Genomic DNA, 22,711 nt, shown 5'->3' with positions numbered 1-22,711 from the left:
GAATTTACATTAATAGCTGAGATTAAACTACTGCTGTCTTTACTGAACTGTTACCTCTCCTTTTCACCTTCCCTTATATAAAGGTCTCTATCTGATTCATATGTTGTCTCTATAGTTTTCTTCAGATAGGACACACCAGTATCTTCTTTCATCTTGACAGGTGAAGAGTCACTTGTCGGAGAGTAGGATTCTTGAGCTGTAGTCCCTTTTTGTCCACGAATGGATGTCACTTCACTTCTACTTTTTTAGGTTTTAAGTAAGACTGTCTGATGTCAGTTTGGTTTTTCTCATTATATGCAACTTGTTCTTCCAACCTGGAAGCTTAGAGGATTTTTACTTTTTCCTCAGAATCCAGGAACTGTATCAGTCTATACACAGGGGGGAAGGGGTGTGTACTTTCTCTCCCTGCCTCCTGGCTGGGCAACAGTCAACTATTTTGATCTGCAGTCTTGAGTCTTTCTTCATTAAAGATTCCCTTTTATTATTTGTTGAATTACTGCCTCTCCACCTTTTTTTTTTTTCTCCTTTAGAACTCCTTGTATATCAGATCTCCAAGATTTGTCCTTAAGCCTCTAATCATTTCTCTCTTTATTTTATCTCTTAGTACTTTTTGCTCTGTGTAATGACATAGTTCTTCCCTTTAATTTTCTAGGCCAGTAATTTGGAACTTAATAGCATTTGTCCTCTTTTTCAAATAATCTAAACATTAAATGTGAAAATCATTTTTTCTAGTTCTAAAGAATTTACGTTATAATTTAATCTGCTTTTTAAAATAATTCAATCTGCTCAAGTATTCTTATCATTTTGCTCAAGTGAGTATTTCCTTCAATAATTCTGTTTTTACTAGACTTTACCTGTTCTAGTGGTCTGCTTCTGTGACTTCTCTCTGGCTGCTGGTCCCTTTTATGTGCACTGTTATGTTCATTGGGTTAATCCCGACTCTCATCGACCCTTAAGGCTGGACCCAACTGCTGGGCGGCTTTAATGGCAGCATGCTGACAGTGCTTGGAAGTCTCACGCCCACGGTGAAGCAATGGTCTGGTTGGCGAGCTGTCAGCCTCCCATCAAGACAATGAAAAAGGAAGCCTCTCAACTGCTCAGTCTCCTCAGCTGCCAAGGTAAGTGCTTTACCATGTTCAGGGTAGGGAGGATGCCGCCTCTTTTTTCAGTGACACCCTTTCCCATTAGTACTTTGAAGTGGCAAAAGACTGCTACTCCTGGAGGGGAGGGAAGTGCCCTCCCCGTGGAAGGAGGGGTTGCATGGATCTCCTCCAAACAAGTTTTCTCTAAGAACCACAGGGCTCTGATTTTTGCTCACTCTCTGAAAGAGCCAGCAGAACCTAAAGCCTTGCTGCTTATCTCTCTAGATCACAACGGCTGCTCTGTTAATAACAAATTAGTTCCCAATATACTGTCAAATTATTCTCTGTGATATCCTATCTGGATTCAACTTCCCTTTCTTCCTCTAAGGCCATCATTCAAGTTAGGACTTCATCATCTCATGTATAGGTTCCTGATTTCTTTGTTGGTCTCTAAGACTCTCAAGCCACTCTCATTCATTCTGCATGAAACTTACCGGAAAAAGAGCCCTGTTGGTTACTTTGGACTATTACATAAAAAGCAATAAAAGGTATGACTGCCAAGAGTAATATGTAAAATGATATAAATGGTAGTACTATTGCTTATTTAATTAACAGCAAACATAGCTCTGAAGAAAATAAAGTATGTTATTCTAACAAGAACATTTATATAAATGAAATTAAGCTTCTAATTGCTGTTACTGAATCATGTGAAAAGTGCTGAATGGATTCCATTCAAAATTAAAATATATATTATGTAGCATACAGAAAATTCTCTTTAGGGAGCCCCAGTAGTGAGAAAAAACAAAAAAATAAAAATCAGTCATCCTCCAAAAAAGCTAAGACTGTGAAGAGAAGCATGCTATAATTTTTAAGATGCTATAAAAAGAGGGGAAAAAAAACCCCATGGTTTTATATGAGTCCCAATTTTAAAATATCAAGGGCTAGATTTCCAAAGTTAAGGTACTACTGTTGATTAGTTTCTCTTTGGGGCACTTTAATAGTAATCCTCCAGGGAAAGTAGAAGATTTAATGAAAGTCAGTAATACTTCAGAGTAACACTGGCCAGGCCAGCTGATATAACAGCGGCAACATCGACATATGATGGTCATTATTGTAAGGGGGTTATCTCCTGTTTTTCTCAGCACGAGTGGCTGACAGAGCTAGAGGAAACAGTATTTCTAGTTGTGTCTCCATTACAGGGAAACAGCTCAACCAGAGCACCCTGGAGACCTTCCACGCACCCACACAGGCCACACCGGGAAGGACTGAACCGTCGCTGAATCTAAGTCTTGGCGGAAGGCCTTACGATTTTCCTCTCTTTCCCCTGAAAGGCTGTCATGAGAGAACTTCTCATCTCCTCCTGGGCTCTGATGAAAACATGAGACCGGTTCGCCTCACCCCCTGAGGGTACATCTCCATTCTCTACCGTGGCTTAGCTACAGCAAAGCATTGGCTCCTAGGCTACAGGGTGCCCCACCACTCATGATGCAACTATCATCTGGCCCCTTCTGTTTCAGCATCGCCCTTGTGGTGAGTGGCATAAGGGACACAGGGAGCTGGCACCTTTGGCCACCCTTCCTTTCTCTGACTTCATTAAATAATAAACTCTGAATCTAAAAAGGGCCATATCTGTCAGGGCTTATCTTGCCTAATGCTAGACATGCATTTTATCTCAAGCTTCATTAGTGAGCAAGAAGAGTGGGGGAAGAAAGCAACGAAAAGACTCAGGGCCGGGAGGAACCCGGAAGTCAGCATACTGAGGACCATCTAGACTATGTGCTTCTACTCCTCTCCAATAACATCAAAAGAGGAAATGGGCCTGGCAGAGCGCAGCCAAATTATGGGTCTGTTAACCAAGTTATATGTCTGATAACTCAAGTACCCAGCAAGGCAAGAAGTCATGCTCAACTCATAAAGTCTGAATTTGAACTGAAGCTTAAAAGATAATTAGCACATAATTTGTAAAATCTTACTTTGCATGCAATAATATGTCTCTTTACATATAAAGACCTTCTAAAGATTACCATCATTGGTACATTACCATCATGTGAAACAAAGTTAAATGAAGATTTAGCATGCTACTTCTGAAAGACTGTCAACATGCACAGAAAACATAGAAACAGCTCAAATTTGGAACAGTATAATTGGCTGTACTGTATCTTTTAAGATAGCAACTTAAGTCCCACTGTGCTGGCCTATTTGCCATATCCTATTTCCTTCCCCAGTTCTCTCATCTTCTCTTCTTGCTTCACCCTGACTCTACATTACTTTTCCTATTGTTACTACAATTTGGAATGCTTCCCAATCTTCCCTCCATCGACCTCCATTCCTACTTCCTTTAAGACAGAGTAAACATTCTTTCTTCTAAGAAATCATGGCTATCCCTATCCCACAAAGAGAACAAAAGCAACATCAATTAGTGGTCTAGCTCAGCACTTCTCAGACTTCAATGTGCATATATTCGTATTAAAACATCTGGAATCTTGCTACTATGCAAACTGAGAAACAGTGCGTACTGATTCAGCCGGTATGAGGTGGGGCCCAAGAGCCTGCATTTCTCGTAAGCTCCCAGACGATGCGGATGCTGCTTGTCCGCGGCTCACGTGCTGCGTAGCAAGGACTTGGCTCATTTGATTTTGCTACATATTATTTTGACTCTGCATATATTAGTTCGGTTCTGCTATCAGGTCTTTTATCTTTGTGTGTGCACCTTAAAGTGGAGCTCCCACTAACAGATGGTCTTAAAGCCCTCTTGAACAAATGTGAATGTGCATTTTTGGCAAGTATTTTTATACTTAAGTATGAAAAAAGAGAGCAAATAGATCAGAAGGCCAATCTTTGCCCTGAAGTAAAAGAAAAGCTGAATTGTATATCTGGAACCATAATTCTTCAGAATAAAGGGGTTTCAAAAATACAAATACACCAGGATTTCTAGGCTCAGGCAGACATGGCCCTATGTTGGCTGAGTGCCCTCTAAGACCCTGCTACTCAAACTGGAGTCCACAGACTACACTGCCAATGCTGACCAACAATGCACGGGAGAGCTTGTCAGAAATGCAGACTCTCAGGTCCCTCCTCAGACTGACTGAATCAGACTCTGACTTTACGCAAGATTCCCAAGGAGATCCGTATGAAACATTATAAAGTTCAAGAAGCACTGCCCTAGCACACTCAAAATAACCAGCTGAATGAGAGAATGCTGGGATCACAAATGTTAGTTTCTTTCCATTTACTCATATGACAAAAAGCATTCTGTTGGAGCAACTATGTTAATAAGAAGTTCAGAGTTACCCAGAGGGCCTCTCTCAAAATGGTCACTATCTACTTAAATCTTCTCTAGTGGCACCAAGAGTGACCATGGAGAAGGCATCGTAGTTGTATTTTCATTCATTTGAATGGTTTCAGATCACTAATCTACTAAGTAATCAGCTCCTCCCAAACCTACGTAACTGAAAAATTATTTGAAGGATGATAATGTGTATGCTGAGAAAAATGTTACCCCTGTTCAAGTTGCTTGTTTAACCATGAAATCAGAGTCTTCACATGGGAGCAGGAGTAGGAGCCCAGGACTTTAGGAAACATGAAGTACCGGAATGAAAAAAAATCTATACACGTATTCTTTTTCACATCCATAGTTTTCATCAGATTTTTCAAGGGTTCCATTATCCAAAGATGGCTGAGATGAATGCTGCCAAAGCTTACAAGTGGATTTTTAACTGCAGAGTGTTTCAGGACCTTTACTACACTTATAATGTATTGTGAGCTTCCAAGAGAGGAAGTTAGTGGGTGCAGTGAATTTTCACAATTTTCTGATTATAAGCCTAGAATATTTTGCTCTTAAGCACCAAATACTATCTCCTTGAAGGCAGAACAACCTTTCAGGGCCACAGCCAAAAAGTGTCCCTTGCAAACTGGAAGGAGCATCCTTTAACTACAATATTCCAGAGTTTAGCTAGTAAATCAATTTTTAACCTAGTGTTAGACTTCAGTAAGTTCTTCAAAAATCATAAAAAATCTGTTTTTTAAAAAAGTGGCATGCAGTGAACACTATAAAGAGAACTTTGATATTATACTCAATGACAAGATTCAATAAAATATGGATTAATGTTTTCTCCTATTAACTAAGGTTCAGTTCCTGAAGGACTAAGAGCAAACCTGTTCTAAAAGTGACTTCATCTACATGATATTCAAAGATTGCAATGTAGTCAGAGGCCCACATTTCTTTAAATGAATCCACCGCGGATCTAGCCAGAAGTCATGAACAAAGTCTTGCACGTAATATTAAACGAGAGAACAGTAAAAGTTCCAAGCTGATAGGAACCACATACATAGTAAGAAGTTTTAAGAGGCACAAAAAAGAATAAATGCCATGTTTTAAAATATCTACACCATTAAACCCTATTTGATAAATTTTATTTAAAAAGTTCTCAAAGGTAACTAAAAATGACTTTGCTCAGGTGGGTCTACAACAGTGCCTCCTCATCAGTCACGCCGAAATGGTATTCGCCAACATGTGAGAGTGAGGGTGCCAACATTTATGCTCATCAAGTCAACAAATCGCAGTACTTACCAGTATTTTTAACTCTGCTTTTCAGCTGAGTAGAATGCCTCTTCTTACTCTTTGATTTGGGAGTTTTATCTTTAGATGCCAGGCTGGCCTGTGCAGATGCTTTTCTTGACTTGAATGTTTTAGTTACTGTTGTTGGATCTACTGGGTCAGGCATACTGCTAAAGCTTTCTAACGACTCTTCATCAAATTGGCGTCTTCTCCTACTGGTATCTAATTGATTTTTGCGATGACTATTTGTTGTTTTCTCTACAGACACTGCAAATCCAGTCTTGAGAAATGGTTTTTCTACTTCACCTTCTTGGTCATATAACCATGGTGTCCTACTGTTCTCCACCTCCTCTTCAGGCTGTTTTTGATTCCTTACCAATGAAAATAAGTTTTTATATATTACAATGATATATTTCTATATCTACTGAAAACTCCAGATATACTTAATTTATAGTCTACTAGTAGATTCAGGTAAATAAAAACTGTCAACAGGCTATAAAAATATTCCCACAAAATACACATTAAAAATGAAAATATTACACAGGCTAAGGTACTATAAATTACTTTAAACTTTAATTTTATACCTTTCTCACGAAACCATTTTCACTAGTGAGACTTTCAAACCAAAGATCCAGCATTCATGATGGAAAGAGTGGGAAGGTAAGATCAAGGGAGGATGGAACATACAAGGAAAAAACAAAAAACTTAAAGAAACAACTGAAAAAGAACCACAGTAAAAAGTTTGGAAACATACATGGATCTGTGTCACCTAAAGCAGTTCAAATATAACCAGAATCTGGTGAAAACAACTGGCCATGTAACTAGTAATTTATTTCTCTGCACATTAAGTCTTGTTTAGCTCTGTTAGCTTAGTGTCATTTTCCAAATTTTATCTGCTAAACATTGGCATCCCTTAATATGTTAATAGGTATTCACTGGTTATCTAAATCTGGGAAAAAATACGCAAAACAAAGTTAAACAGGTCTGCAGTACTTCTCAGAACTTTCAATATGCCAATGTGTTTTACAAATGTCTTCAAAGGGAACATAGTGAACACGTTGTCTGAAACTTTTTATTACAGAACCTGACATGGACAACAGAGTTCCTAAGAACATAATTTGGGAGACATTGATCTATAGGGATTAATTCAAGACAAAGATTAGCAAACCTACAGTTTACATGCCAAATTCAGCTTGTTGCCTGTTTTTTTGTATGGCCTGAGAGCTATGAATGATCTTTATATTCTTAAATCGTTGAAAAAAGAAATTAAAAGGAGAAATACAGTTTATGAGACATGAAAATTACATAAAATTCAAATTTCACTGTCCATAAATCAAGTGTTCTTGGAACACAGCAACTTATCTGTTTATATATTGTTTATAAATGCTTCTGTGCAAAAATGGCAGAGATAAATGGTTATAACAGACACTATGTCCTGCAATATTTACTACGTAGTCCTTTATAGGAAAAGTTTTCTGACCCGAGCTAACAACTACAATGTTTCATCTGACCTCTTTGTTATCTCCAGCCATTTAATTCAGGGAACCTATAATAGCTGAAATTTTGGAAAGAGATGAGGTCTAATCTGAAGTAGGTCTAATATCTAAAATAATAATACCCAGATGCATCTTTTTTTTTTTTACTACCAATTACATGTAAACTATAGATAATAATGAAGTAGGGACCTTCCATTAGGAAGGCCATTCACTAAAGCTTTGAATAAATGTTTATTGCTTGTGATGGAGATTCATTCAACCACCATTTCTCAGTGTCAGTTGACCACTAAACACTGTTTTAGGCTCTGACAATAGAATACTTTCACAGAGTAACACAAGATTTAGTAGGAAAAAAAGGTTAGTGCAGGTAAGAAAAGGAGTCAACAAGGTCAGGGAGGTCTACCACAGGATTCCTGGAGGTGAACACGAAGTTGAATTCTAAGAATTTTTGGTTAATTAAGTAAAAAACAAAACCAAAATGTTAATGATTTAACAATTAAACTGTCAAAATGCTAATTTAAGAGGCTGAGACATGCCCACACACATAACTAAAGGGAGAAGTAATGTGACCTATATATTTATAAAGGGACAGGAAAAACAAAATCATAGAGATACTTCTGACAGAACAAGCATTAGGTTCAACTGACCTCTGATTTTTCATCCTTTTAAAAAGTTTTTCTGAAGTAAATAACAACAATAAAAAGGCTATAATCTTTTTACCAGCGGGCTATCAAAATCATTTTCTGGATTAAAACAATCATTAAAAACATTATTTATCGAGCCATAAAAATGCTTTAGAGAATGATTAACCTGAGCCAATCCAATGAGTCTTTCACACACTATTTGGGTCAAAATTGTAATTGGGAAGATTATCGTATTAAAAAATAATAAATGTGAGAAACAGAGAGAAAAAGGAATCCTGACTATGTATCACTAAAACTTCCTTGGCAAAAGTTGCTTTTATAACCTAATAGTACTCAATATTACATTTGGATGGGCCTTAGGAACTTACTCTAATCAGGGGCTATGAATCAAACAAAGGAGCCATCACTTTGTAACAACTATCTTCCAGCAGTTAATATTAGTTTCTATTTCTAAATCAATGAACAGTGAACTGGTATAACCTTAAAGACAGATATCAAATCAAGGCCAAAGACACTCTATGGATTAGGTCATATCCTTCCAAAATGAACCTCACAGGACACCCTGATCAAAACTCTGAACCGCTCTTGTACCAGGGTTAGCAGCAGGTATACGCCTGAGTGGCATCTGGTAAGATGTCAAAACTTCATATTCCCAACACTATCGAGTCAGACGATCACAAACATCCTCCCTAATTACATTCTCAAATTACAGATAATTAGATGTAGTCACAAAGTGATGTTTAAGCAAATAATGGATTATGTTTACAATCAAGTACCTTTGTTTTTCTGCTCCAACAGAAGAACTACTTTCAAAAGGTTTTGGAAAAGCCATGTATTCTGTTTTCCCTGAAGGATTCTGGGCTAATGGTTGCTGCTGTTCAGTGGGTGTAGAAATATTTTGAGAAAAATCTCCAAAATTAGAAGGAAATAAAGGGCTGAAATTCATACCTAATAAATAAAAACAATGGGTAAGACAACAATAAAGAAGCACCTTTAGCCTTAAAATGAAATTTAAAAATAGTTTTAATTAAATATGCCATTCAAATCCACCAAAAGAAAAATCTGTGATTAAAATAAAGTAACACTCATTTATTCAATCACTGTTTTACAACTCAGTCAGCTATGTTTTCAGCATTGGTGATTCAAAGATAAATACTGATTCCCAACCCCTTAAGAGCTAAAAGTTAGCAAAAATAATGCTTGATATTTATCAGAGTATTACTGGGTACAAGGCTCTACTGTAGGCACGTTACATGTTACTTCATTTAATGCTCAAAACAACACTGTGAAATAGGTACTATATTCATTTTACTAGTGAGAAAATAGGTTTAGAGATTGAATGCCTAGTAAATGAAAGAGCAGGTTAGATCTCGGGTCTGCATGGCTCCAAAGCTTAGGTTCTTTACACTCTACGTGGGAAGTAAAATATAATCACATACTTAATATATAGTGCTGTAACAGAGATATTTACAAATGGCTACTTACAACTTGGGGGAGAAGGGGATCAGGGAGGGTTTCACAAAACTGAACTAGATTGACTGTGAAGAACGAACAGTCTTTGTACAGGGTTGGCATGGGTATAAGGCATATTATGACAAAAAGGAACTGCATGTGCAATTTCTTATATTATTTGTTACTTAAATGCCTACTCAAAAAACATCTGCTGGGACTTCCCTGGAGGCGCAGTAGTTAAGAATCTGCCTGCTAATGCAGGGGACACGGGTTCGAGCCCTGGTCTGAGAAGATCCCACATGCCGCGGAGCAACTAAGCCCGTGCGCTGCAACTACTGAGCCTGCGCTCTAGAGCCCGTGAGCCACAACTACTGAGCCCGTGTGCCAAAACTACTGAAGCCTGCGCGCCTAGAGCCTGTGCTCCACAACAAGAGAAGTCACCACAGTGAGAAGCCTGCACACTGCAACAAAGAGTAGCCCCCGCTCGCCGCAACTAGAGAAAGCCTGCAAGCCGCAACGAAGACCCAATACAGGCAATAAATAAATAAATAAATAAAATTTTTAAAAAGTCTGCTGCCAATATTAATCCACACCTAAGAACTAAAAACCTTGTTAAATTGTTTAACACCATTGCTTTTATAATCCTGTTAAGAAAATACACTGTATCTGTGGATATTTATATTCACAAAGCCCTCCCAACCCTTTTCCTCTTCCTATATTCTCTGGCAAACACCTTCAACTCCTCTCCCTTCATGACTCACCTCACCTAACTGATCATTCTACCTCCAGAATGTCTTTAAAATTACTCCTTTTTCTTTACCGCTACTGCCGATGCCTCAGGTCGAGCTGTCATTCCTTCCCTGCTGTTACGCACTAACCTTCCACTCACCATCTATACCCTTAGCGCCTTCCCTCCAATCTCAATCAACACTATCACTAGTGTCATCTTTTTAAAATATAAACCTCATGCTATTCCTCTGGATTAGCAGGATTCCTCAAAATCCTCCAGTGGCCCCTCTAGTAAGCAGCAGAAAGTCTAAGCTTCTTTGCACAGCACAAAGGCCTCCACTGCTCTCCAGCCACATCAACTACCCTTCCCCTGCCATGGCCCTAAACACGAGCCATACTTCATGACCTCTAAATTCCCTAAGTAATATACTGCTCCATTGCTTTGTAACTCTAAGTGGTTCCATTAATCAGGAAGTCCTTTCCCTTCTAATCTCCCTGGGAAAAAATTATATTCATTCTTTAGCTTTAATATCACTTTCTCTAGAAAAAAAGAGATTTGCTGATAATCTCTTGCCCCAAGGAAAAGGAGGCCATTCACCTCATCTGCACCACTGCTACAGCACCCATGGCAAAGCACTAAGCATTTATTAGCATTCTTAGCTTCTTCACTAGACTCTAAATTCCTTAAAGCATCAGGCTTGCCATCTTTGAATCCCAGTCATTTATATAGTGTCTGGCACATGACAGGTACAGAAAAAGTCTGAATAAAAGCCTAAACTAAGTAAAAGTAAATATAAGCCTAAACCAAACACCTTTACTCTAGTGGTATATCTCCCTACTAAGACACAAAGCTCCTCTACAAGAGCGTTGCCTTATTCACCTCTCCTCTCCTAATATTTTACACAGTGCCTGATGTACAGCAGCCAGTAGACAGGTTAATTCCCTTTCTCCTTGATAAATAGTTGTTGAATAATTCAAAGGTAAAAGACTAAGCAATCATTCATAATTTACTTAATTTCATTAGCAACCACATTCAGTTTAAGCGTTCACTACAAAGAATCAATGTAGAAAAGAGTTTATAACTTTATTTGCAAACATTTCCTACCACTCCAAAAGGGACTGATAAAAATCCATGAAATAGACGAATGTTATTCTCAAACACTCTGCATTTATTTATTTTCATTTAAGTTTTCAGCCACTTACCTGGTGCAAATGATGAAAAATTAGTAAACCCCGGTAGGTTGAACAGATTTACAGGCTGTGCTGGAAAGCTGAAAGGACAAAATAAACTGGGAGAAGGAGGGTGTGATGCACTACTGACTCTTTCCTTGCTTCCAGGATTTTCTGGATGATTTTGTTGGCGCATAAGTTCATTTAGCATTTGCTTCAACCTGTAAAAATTTAAGGAGTCAGTAATTTAAAGATCAGTTATATTACCATCTATGTAAAGTACATCCAGAAAGAATATATGTAAGACATGATTCAACAGTATGTGGAACAAACTGACTGCTCTGACGTTTACTACAACAAATATCTGCTTGTCCTGCATGCTTAGTTCAGTAACTTAGCCTTTACAACAAGAACTGCACTTAGCACTTCTAACAGATAGTAGGCATAATTACAACAAACTCATTGTTTACATTGCTGTTTACAGCTTTACTGAGTTATAATTTACACAATATACAACCTACTTAAGGTAAGTGTAAAGTTGAGTACTATAAAATTTTTTTAAAAAGTCAGGTCCACAGTATGAAAAAGGAACATTGAACAAAATCTCTGCTTATAAAATTCTCAGGTGCCAGAGAATATTCGAAAATGATACTTGGCTCATGCCCTTTTCTCCCAGAAGGTAACTGTAAAACTCTTGCTCAGTTTTAGCACTTACTATACACTCTCGCTACTTCTAATAAACAGATTACCTTTGTACATTATTCTGTTGCCATGTTAGCTGGGTATAGCACTGGTTCAACTGGTGCATTATAAGGTGTACTTGAGGAGATGCAACATTGCTGGGCATAACACTGTAAGGGCCCGTGAGAAGCGTTTGTAGCAGACAAGATAGAGTCTGTGGAAAGAAAATTTTTGGAATAGTTACTGATGACATGAGAAAAACGTGTACTGCTTCAAAAACAAGATAAAAAAATTCTACTTTACCTGCTGGTCTTGCATCAAAGTCTGACAAATATTGACACTGAAATCAAGTTGTTTCTTTAGCTGATTGATTTGTTCTTGCCACTGTTCTTTCTCTTCTACATAAGAGAGTTCTGACACCCAGCGAAGGTTTTCCTGACGCTGCATGCTGATATTCTGTTGTCTTGTCCTGGCTAAAGGACGATAATTTCCATCTGCTGAAAAAGGGCGATTGTTCTTCCACCTAACACAAGATTTAAAGCATTAGGTCATCTTATGTAATTATTTGGTTTTTAAAATCTGGCAATAAACCTTGATACCCTGGTCCATACACCTGTATTCTCTTCATAGGACTTAAAATGTATGGAAAATAGAATGAGAAAAATTCTGGATTTCTAGTCTTATACAATTTCATTTTTCATTCCTTTTGAATCTTTTTTCATTTATGTTTTACCGAGAAGTGTCTATATAATTCTGTATTCTTCAAAATGAAAACAGTTATGGGACTTCCCTGGTGGCACAGTGGTTAAGACTCCACGCTCCCAATGCAGGGGGCCTGGTTCGATTCCTAGTCAGGGAACTAGATCCCACATGCATGCAGCAACTAAGAGTTCACACGCCACAACTAAGGGGCCCATGTGCCGCAACTAAGGAGCTGGCGAGCTGCAACTAAGGAGCCCACCTGCCGCAATTAAGACCCAGTGCAACCAAATAAATAAATATTAAAAATAGAGAAAGTTTGCCATTAAAAAAAAAATAGTTATAGTTATTATACCACAAGCATTTTTCCACTCTTCATGCTTTAAGCTTAGCTACATAACATTCCATCAAGTGGAATTACTTAACCATCTTTTATACATGAAATATTTTTCAGTTATAAATAAAAACGTAGTAAATATTTTTGTTGATAGATCTTTTTCACTATGATTTTTATTTTTGCTTAATTCCCCAAAACAAGAGTGAAGATCAAAGCTTATCAATCTTGATCTTATCTAGCTGGAATCTATCTCAACGACAGTACTCTTGTGATACAATAAATATCATATTTGGTCTTTGTCCCAGGTTCCCAGCACAGAGCTCCTAAAGCTCTTCGCCATCTCCTGAGTGACGACTGTCTTTTGTTATTCATAATGAGCGCCTTCTTGTCAGGCCCTAGTTATTAGCTTCATGATGAGGGCTAGTCACCAGAAAAACCAACCAGGTGTTGGGGGCTGGAACTTTTAGCCCCATCCCCCAGCTTTCACGGAGGGAGACTGAGCTTCGTCGTCAATGGCCAGTGATTTAGTCAATTCTGTCTATGTAAAGAAACCTCCCTAACAACTCCTCAACAAGGTGGTTAGGACAGCTTCCGGGTCGTGAACACGGTGAAGTGCTGGGAGGCTGGTGTGCCCAGAGAGGGCATAAAAGCTCTGTGCCCCTCCCCAACCCATCCCTGGCCCTGCACATCTCTTTCACTTAGTTGTTCTTGAGTAGTATCTTTCATAAGAAGTCAGTAAACAGAAGTATTTTCCAGAGTTCTATGAGTTGTTTTAGCAAATTATGGAAGCTGAAGAGGGGCTGTGGGAACCGCCAAATAGGTAGCCAAGTCAGACAGAAGTGTGGGTGCCCTGAAGACTTGAGACTTTAAAGCGGCATCGAAAGTGAGGGCACTCTTGTGGGACTGAGCCTCTAAACCTGTGGGCTCTGCCCTGACTCCAAGTAGTTAGTGGTGGAATTCAATTACATTGTAGGACACACAGTTGGTTCAGAGAACTGAAGAACTGCTTGGAGTCAGAAAGACCTGAGACTCTTCAAATCAAGCAAAAAATTAAAACAGTGAAACTAACCTATTTTTAGTTTCCTTTACATTATAAGAGTTATGATTTGCACTGTTAGGAGGATACACAGCAAAGTTATCATTGGAACTGGCATCTTGCTCCTCCTCCTCCTCTTCTTCATCTGTCCGAACAACTGCTTCAGAAAGGTAACCATCTTCATCTCCTTCTTCATCTAGTGCACACTGGGTAGAACCTCCCCAAGTTGCCATTGTTCTAGAGATTAAGAGACAAAACACATGAGATCATTCTGGAGATGAGCTAAATACTTTACCGCCTATTATGTACCAGACACTGTACCAAAAAAAGAAAAAAAAAAAATCACTGTACCAAAAAAAGTGTATGTATATATGTGTGTGTGTGTGTGTGTGTGTGTGTATATATATATATATATATATATATATATATATATATATGTATATGCATGTGTGTGTACATAAAATTTCATTTAGTCATAGTAACTATGAGATGGATGGTACTCTCCAACTGCTGTTATAATCTGTTTACGCTACCTTCCAGAAAACAATTCTTCATATAAATTAAACTAGTAATCATATCCCCTGGAACTTATTCCTAAACTAAACCCCTCTCAACTTTCAACTTTTCCTTGAGTCACAGTTTTCTAGATCAGAGTTATCCAGTAAAACTTTCTGCAATAGTAGTAATAATCCATATCTGTGCTGTCCAATAGAGTAGCCATTAAGTACACATGACTAATGAGCACCTAAAATGTGGCTGGTGTGACAGAGAAAATGAATTTTTAATTTTATTTAACTTTAAATAGCCACCTATATTTAGTGGCTGCCGTACTTGAAAGCACAATTCTAGACCCATGGTTCTCAAACCTAGATGTTTAACAAAACAATATAAAGAACTTTTTTAAAGTATAGATGTGTGGTACACAGAACACAATAAAATATTAAAGATATAGTTTGATCAATAAAATTCATATTGGCACTCCAAGAACAGGAATAGTTCTTTTATGAGTACGAAAGAGAGTAAGGTTTAGTGCAATGTTGCAGAAATGCCATCTGACACCAAAAGATTAGGTCATAACAAATTTGGATTTCAAAATTTTAGATCTGAATACTACTATAAAGATAAGTAATTAACTGATCTTATAGATAACCAATTCTTTTAGAAATAGTCTAAATATGGAAATTTCAAACGTAAATCCTAAAAACTGAATGTTTTATACAATAAAATGTTTTCAAATTCTTAGGAAATTTACAAATAGCAGATACTCAAGTTAAAAAAAAAGCACTTATTTCTGGACTGATAGAAAAGCACTACAAAGTATCAAGCATTTTCTTTTTATAAACTTGAAACTTAACTAAGAAAATAAGGCTTATATACTCAAGAAAATCTGTATCACCGTGTGAGCAAGTGTCTTAGTAATTTTTTTCAATTTTTTAAAAAGAGAGAAAGGTGATGCTGTGAGAAGTTAGAACAGAAAGTAGCTGGATTTAGTCAAACTGAGTCACAAAGGTGATGCTTAAAACACAAGTCTCACTGCAACAGCAGATTTGTGCTATGATGCAGAGGGGAAATAAGGCTGCCTATCCTACAGGCCGTAAGTAGGTGATATTTTAAAAAATGATTTAAACAGCTCCCTTACTTTTCTGTTCTACTCAGTTGAGGCGTACACAGGTTCTCAGACCCATCACTTCTCAGTGAAGCACCCACTGGAGATGTAGTTTCAGCCAGACCTTGCCTCCTCTGATGTTCAGCCATCAAAGCTTCAAGCTGCTTTCTTCTCTGTCGCAGCTCTTCCCTTAACATTTCGTGTCTTCGCATTTCTGACCACAACTGTTATTTTAAAAATTAAGTCAAGTTAGTGTAAATATCTGGACTTGTTTTAGCCTTAAAGAAAAACAGCCTAATACTATTGTCAATACCAACAAATATTTCTATTCTCACTCTATCCTTTTTACACTGAGACACCCAAGAAGGTCAAAATGATATTTTAGTTATAAGAAAAAATTAGGCAATCATTAATTCTTTATGAAAACAAGTAGCACCCAAGTATACTTTATCAACTATTAAAAGAAAGTTACAATGTTTTCTATAAATCCCATGTAAATAAAATGCCAAAGGACAGGTTTTTCTAATTGAAATGATTACTATTTACTATAACTAACCCTTTCATATAATTCTGCCAAATATTTGCTAATAAAGGGCAAGGCTATTTTGAAAATATACCAACTTAATTACTTTTTGGAAAAAATTATTTCTTCCCACAACTAAAAGATACATAATAGGCTACATTTAAAAACATGTTTCACAGATATTCAGTTTTCTTCCTTAAGACCCAGGAACAAGGTACAACATACAATACCTCATTATCTACCACTGAAGAATCATCAGGTTCAAAAGCAGATTTGCTTGTACTGGCTTCATTTTCATTAACAGTTGGGGTTGAAGTAACAGCTGGCATGTATTTTTTTGTGGGACAATTACCCGCACTAGTGGCTGACAGCTAAAAATGAATTAAAACTATTATGAGGAATTAAAGCAATTATATGTTAATTTCATAAACGCAATTATTTCACTGCTTCTCTAGGGCTCTAGTATCATATTTAATTTATTACCACCAGACTTCAGTTGCCATCATGATCTAAAGAAAATCTGACATAAGAAAACAAAGATGAAAACACAGGCTAAAGTTGAACAGTAGTAACCAACCCTCCGAAACAACAGAGACATGAGGGATAAGATGTTACTGTGGAAAATTTCACATACTCAACCCAACTCCGACATATATTCCTCTGCACATTATTTAGATTGGGAACAAGAAAAAAAGGATTAAAGTAGAAAAGGTAAGCGCCTAGAAAATAAAGTTATATTAGAAATATCACTTGATATGTTTCCCTTTCTTTGAAAACAAAACCTGACTGAAGAATAAAGCTAACCAATAAAGTATAGGAAAAATCTCAAAGAAGAATTGATATTCCCCTCCCATATTAACCCTCCTCCTGATTACCTGATGTGGTCAAAGACTGCACATTCTCTGTTCAATCTCAAAAACCCATGCATTGGGACTTCCCTGGTGGCGCAGTGGTTGAGAACCTGCCTGCCAATGCAGGGGACACGGGTTCGAGCCCTGGGCTGGGAAGATCCCACATGCCACGGAGCAACTGGGCCCGTGAGCCACAATTACTGAGCCTGCGCGTCTGGAGCCTGTGCTCCGCAATAAGAGAGGCCGCGATAGTGAGAAGCCCGCGCACCACGATGAAGAGTGGCCCCCGCTTGCCACAACTAGAAAAAGCCCTCACACAGAAACGAAGACCCAACACAGCCATAAATAAATAAATAAATAAATAAATAAAAATTTTTTAAAAACCCATGCATAGGGTACTATTTAATAAGCATATATACATTTAATATTCAAACTACAAAAACAATATTTTAATTTCCCTAAAAAACTCATGATGGCTTAACAGCTTTATTATGTAATTTTAGGCCAGTAAAAAATGGAAATGCTAGTCCCTTAACTGCCAAGTTCAAACCAGAATATTTTAATGTAATACATAGTTATAAACACTCATGTTCTGAATCTACAGCCAGCCAGCCCAACAAGTGAAAGAATGGGAATAATTAGTCAATTCCTATGTGCTACCTTTCACAGTATAAATGTACATCCTTAACACATTTCATTTGTCCATCCATTTCATTAATCATAATATTAAGATATAAACCTATCAAATTAGCACTAAAAAAAGACAAAGAGTACTTTCAGTTGACATTAAGATTTTAAATATCTTTCTTCAGACAAACAGAAAGAAAGAAATTTCCTAATTACCTGTAGGTCAGGACATGCCTTTTGCAATGCTTGAATTTTCTCTTGAATCTCAATCAGTTTCTTTCTTTCTTCCTGCAATTGTTTGAGCTCTCTCTGTTGCTGCTGTAGTTTAGCCTCATAAAATTTCTCTCTATAATTAAATTGACATTATATTTGTGGACTCCAGTAAATCTGATAATAGCATTAAGCACGATGTAATATAGTACCTAGCGGAGTACCTTCTCTCTAATAGGCACTAAACTTTTATGACCCGAAAGCCAGAAGCTTAACATACCTTGCCTTTTCATTTACTCCAGCATCTTTCTGTGTTTTATTGGTATTTCCTCTAGTGTTATTTGCATTTTGTTTGGTGTCTTCTTCTGCCGGGTAGAAACCATCCAAATTTGAGGTATTGGCAGAGATAACTCCTTGATCTGCTGTATCATCATCCTAAAACAGCATCATTATATTAAAACAATCTTGATATCTAAAGACATTATCCAATTCATACATTAGTAAATACAACTAGGTTGTAAAATTAACACAAAATTTAAAGCAGTAGGGAAAGCATATGATTTTGAGCAATGAAATTCATCCTCTACCAATGGCAGGAAATAAAGTACTAAAACTAAAAACAGTACATTAATAATTTGAGTTGCCAATTACCCAGCAATGGCAAGTACTAGTTTGCCTTTTCTTTCCTTGGCCAGATTCTAAAATCAAAGAAGAGTTTTCCAGAGAATATGAAAAAGATACAAAATATATCATTGGAGCTGAGAACTCTTGATATTAGATACTTTTTCTTCAGATGTGACTTTTACATTAACAATTTAACAACCAATGTCTATTATCACTTGTTCACTTAAAAAGCTTTCCATTTCCTCACTTTGGTCTTTAGTTTGCCAAACAAGTACCAATGGCTCACAATACAAAAACAAATGAGAATGTACCACCTCAAATCTGTAACTACTGGAAAAACCACAAAAGTTCATATCTTCCTAACAGTAGATACGTATCTTCTGTTGAAATCAATGTGCTTATTAAAATGGAGGACTGGGCTGGTGGCGCATTGGTTAAGAATCCGCTTGCCAATTCAGGGGACACGGGTTCAATCCCTGGTCCGGGAAGTTCCCACACGCCGTGGAGCAACTAAGCCCATGCACCACAACTACTGAGCCTGCGCTCTAGAGACCGTGAGCCACAACTACTGAGCCTGCGTGCCACAACTACTGAAGCCCGCGCACCTAAAGCCCGTGCTCTGCAACAAGAGAAGCCACTGCAATGAGAAGCCCGCGCGCTGCAATGAAGAGTAGCCCCCGCTCACCACAACTAGAAAAAGCCCGCACGCAGCAACGAAGACCCGATGCAGCCAAAAATATATATAAATAAATTTATTTTTTAAAAATCTTATAAAAAAAGAATGGAGGATTGGAGGTAACCTATGACATTTTCTTAAAAACATTTAATATTGTATACTTTATATTTACTCATGCTTTCTCTGCAGAAATCAACTGAAACTTTAACCTTTGGAAATAGAGAGTTAAAGCTAACTTTGATTGTAAAACTGTCTAATCGATTTTAAGCTTATAGACATGGTATTATTCTGGTCTTCTCATCAATCTAAAAGCTAACCTGATTTACTACTAAAATGGTAAGATTAAAAAGAAACTGAGTTGGGACTCAAAAACAGAAAAGCTGGATCATGAGGCATTTTTACACAATAAAAAAGTGGAAAAACCAAAGTATGAATAAAAAAACTACATAAAGTTTCAGATTGTCACACGAGAGTGTCTGAACAACTGAAATGATATAAACTCCAAAGCTAAAAGTAACTGACTGAAGAATTATTGTTTCAACACATGCTGCAACACAGACTAAGGAACCATATAAGGGCCATATAAGTTGTCTAAGCTAATCTAATCAAGAAGAGTAATAATAGTTTTATACAATCATGATAACTACATAACTGTTTAAACCTTCTCCTGAGTCTCCTGGGAAAGGATATAAGTAAGGGCACAAGCAAAAGAAGACTACCCTTAATAAATTAAGTAAAATGTATCAATCTTAAACATATAAAAACTTGGGGAGTTTGGATCATTTTTTTTTAATAGCTCTCAAAATGAGGACCCTTAATCCCTCTGTGTTGCAGTTTTCTCATTTTTCATACATGTTATTTCAGGTCTTAGAACACTCGCTAAAGCAAAAGAGCTGCATTCAACATAAGCCTGAAATTAAGCTGATACATCTATAAGCCACCAAGTTATTCATCATTTCTGATCTATTATTCCCACTCTGGGCAATACATCTGAGGAGAGGAGTCATAAAGAAAAAATGAGAAAGTAATTAACAAGTACAATGATGTTCATGATAGCACAACCTATATTCTTATTTGCTTTAGAAGCTGTCTTAATTTTTTCAAATGGTAATACTGTCATATGATCAAAGTTCAAAAAGTAAAAAAGATGTTTAGAAAAATCTCCTTTCCATCCTTTTCCCCAATTCCATTCTCCACAGGTAACCAGTGTTATCAGTTTATGTATCTGTCTACAGATATACTTTGAATATATAAGCAAAAATATATACATGTGTATATAAACCTGTATGTGTTTGTTTGTATACATGTGTTTACGCTCCTTCCCTTCAACACCCCTTCTTACAATAGGAAAACCTTAGAAAAAGCCAAAAGTCAATTCCAGTAATGGTTAAACAAGCTATATGGTATCTCAATAAAATAAAATGTAATTAAGGGTATAAGGAAATGGATTCATCCACCACTGCTTAGATATCAATTAATATAGTCATTCTGGAGAGCAATTAAGCAGTGTCCATTAAAATTAAAATGTGCATATACTCTGACAAAGCAATTCCACTTCTTCATATCTGCTCTTGAAAAACACAAATGCACCACAAAGCTTGTGAAAGAATGTTCATTGGAGTGTTGTTTCCAAATAGTGAAAAATTGGAAACAACAAAAGTAAACATCAATAGGATGTTAGATTAACTAAACTAAGGTCCACTGATACTACAGAAAACTATGTTGCAGCTAAAAAAAAGAACTGTATTTACTATATACATATATATATAAAACATATGCACAGTAGCATCTGTGAAGGAGAATGGGATTATGAATGAAGGCTCAGAGGGAGTTTACTAGTAGTGTTTCCTTTAATTAAAAATGAGAGCACATTCATCTTTCACTTGAGTAATTCAAAATAAGTAGCATTCCAAAAGAAGTTGTGAATAACAATTGAATTTTTTTCATTCATAAAAAAATTGTTTTTCTATACATTAGTGTGGTTAATTTTAATGTTCTATACTTCATTTTTTTCAACCTAACACAAGCTAAGCAAACCTAAATGAAAACAAATCACTCATTAATTTTACCAGAAGTTTTTTGGCTTCCAACAATCATATAAATTTCAATACTTTAGGAAGTCTCTCTTAAAAGATATTTTTCTAGTGATTATGTTACTAAGAAAAAAAATATATATATATATAAACAGATGAAAAGGAATGATTTTAGAAAGTTCAATCATTCTTAGAAAGTTTTATACCTAGCCCAATAAACTGCAAAAAGCCTTTGGACCACGTCAGTCAATACAGAAGTGTTAATAGTTACATAATTTCACGTTCATACATTCAAATGGCTTTTTAAAATTTACAACTAATAGTTCCAACTTTACTAATTTGGCCTTACTGAATAAGACAACATGGTTTTTCTTCTACATCAAGTGAGTTAAGATCTCAGCCAGAATGTCAGTCTCAACTCTGGCTCTGACAATGGTATAACTCTGGTCAATTAACACCTTTAATCTGTGTATCTGCCTCACTGAGATGTTACCAAGTTCTACGTGATATAGAACTGGGGTCTCCAGCAAAAAAACAAACAAACTTGTTTTTGTAATAGTTATACTGGTACATAGCCATGCTCATCTGTTTGCATTCTGTCTATCGTGGCTTTTGCACTGAGTAGTTGTGACAGAAACTGTATAGCCCACAAAGCTTAACATATTTACTAAGTCACCCTTATAAAAAGTTTGCTGATCTCTGATAATATGGCATGTAAAGTGCTAAGCATTTAAATCTGATATATAGTTAGAACTCAATAAATGTGTACTAGTATACTTATACCAACATAATTATCAAACACATAAATTTTACCTTATAAGACTGTCCATTTGACACTTTTTTTTTTAATACAAGCAGTATTTACCTGCACCAATGCAACAAGATCTTGTAACTGTCTAAGTTTCTGTTTTGCAGCCATAAGTCTATTGATCTTCTGTTCAAATTCAGCATCTTCAGGAGTCTCATCAACCAGACTGCTCCTATGACTAGATAATGAAGCTCCACTGACTGCCTCATCTTCTGCTTCTTCCTCCTCCTCCTCCTCATCTTCACCTTGTGCAACATGAATCCCCTGTTCTCGTTCTCTATTATATCGACAATCTGCTGAAAACATGTACCAGTGAAATCAATAACTTAATAAACTTAAGAGTACTAAAGAAAGGAATTCCACTTCCCAAGAATAATATGGTAAAATTATCTGTGAATAGAGTCAATCATACCTAAAGAAGGAGGCATGTTTAGAGCTCTTATGTTGGCAGCAGATCTGTTGTTAATTTCACAATTAGAATTAACTGATCTCCCATCTCTATTATTAGAAACACACTGTGCATTAGAATTACTATTTACTTCGTTCCAGGTGGCAGCTACTTGTGGATTTCTAAAAGAAAACAACCTGAAGTTATTTAAGGTAAAAAGTATATGTAATAATAAAAAAATCAAAGTTTTAGAACTGCTGATAAAATAATTCCAGACTATGAACATCATTGGCTATTTTCCCATTTAAATTCATCCTCTAAATAAACGGCTCTTGCTTTTCACTAACTTCTCCTATTCACAAATTTAAGAAGAAAAACATCTAAAAAAATCAAAATTACAACCAAAAAAAAAATCAAAATTACACCTAAAAATAAAGAGGTAGGAAAATGAAGTTACGTACTTCTTATGATTAACTTTTAG

The 22,711-nt window shown here is 36.6% G+C and overlaps 1 protein-coding gene across 32 annotated transcripts in view; it reads right to left on the bottom strand.

Moving 5' to 3' along the window:
* Positions 1 to 22,711, bottom strand: part of PCM1 (pericentriolar material 1) — an 88,650-nt gene that overhangs the window by 32,138 nt on the left and 33,801 nt on the right. For 15 of the 32 annotated variants that reach the window (XM_057537160.1, XM_057537164.1, XM_057537171.1 and 12 more), the window contains 12 exons: positions 22,255 to 22,427; positions 21,900 to 22,138; positions 17,982 to 18,136; positions 17,708 to 17,837; positions 16,244 to 16,384; positions 15,524 to 15,714; positions 13,918 to 14,121; positions 12,116 to 12,335; positions 11,881 to 12,026; positions 11,165 to 11,352; positions 8,557 to 8,728; positions 5,653 to 6,011 (listed from right to left, as the gene is read on the bottom strand). In XM_057537160.1, the coding sequence (XP_057393143.1) occupies positions 5,653 to 6,011; positions 8,557 to 8,728; positions 11,165 to 11,352; positions 11,881 to 12,026; positions 12,116 to 12,335; positions 13,918 to 14,121; positions 15,524 to 15,714; positions 16,244 to 16,384; positions 17,708 to 17,837; positions 17,982 to 18,136; positions 21,900 to 22,138; positions 22,255 to 22,427 (2,318 nt within the window). The remainder of the gene's footprint in view (positions 1 to 5,652; positions 6,012 to 8,556; positions 8,729 to 11,164; positions 11,353 to 11,880; positions 12,027 to 12,115; positions 12,336 to 13,917; positions 14,122 to 15,523; positions 15,715 to 16,243; positions 16,385 to 17,707; positions 17,838 to 17,981; positions 18,137 to 21,899; positions 22,139 to 22,254; positions 22,428 to 22,711) is intronic. The other 17 variants (XM_057537165.1, XM_057537173.1, XM_057537175.1 and 14 more) reach the window with 3 other exon arrangements.

The sequence above is a fragment of the Balaenoptera acutorostrata genome, chromosome 21 (genome assembly GCF_949987535.1).
Source record: "Balaenoptera acutorostrata chromosome 21, mBalAcu1.1, whole genome shotgun sequence".
In the NCBI taxonomy this organism is placed as follows: Eukaryota; Metazoa; Chordata; class Mammalia; order Artiodactyla; family Balaenopteridae; genus Balaenoptera; species Balaenoptera acutorostrata.
The sequence above is the reverse complement of the archived record's forward strand: the minus strand, read 5'-3'. Positions and strand labels throughout refer to the sequence as shown.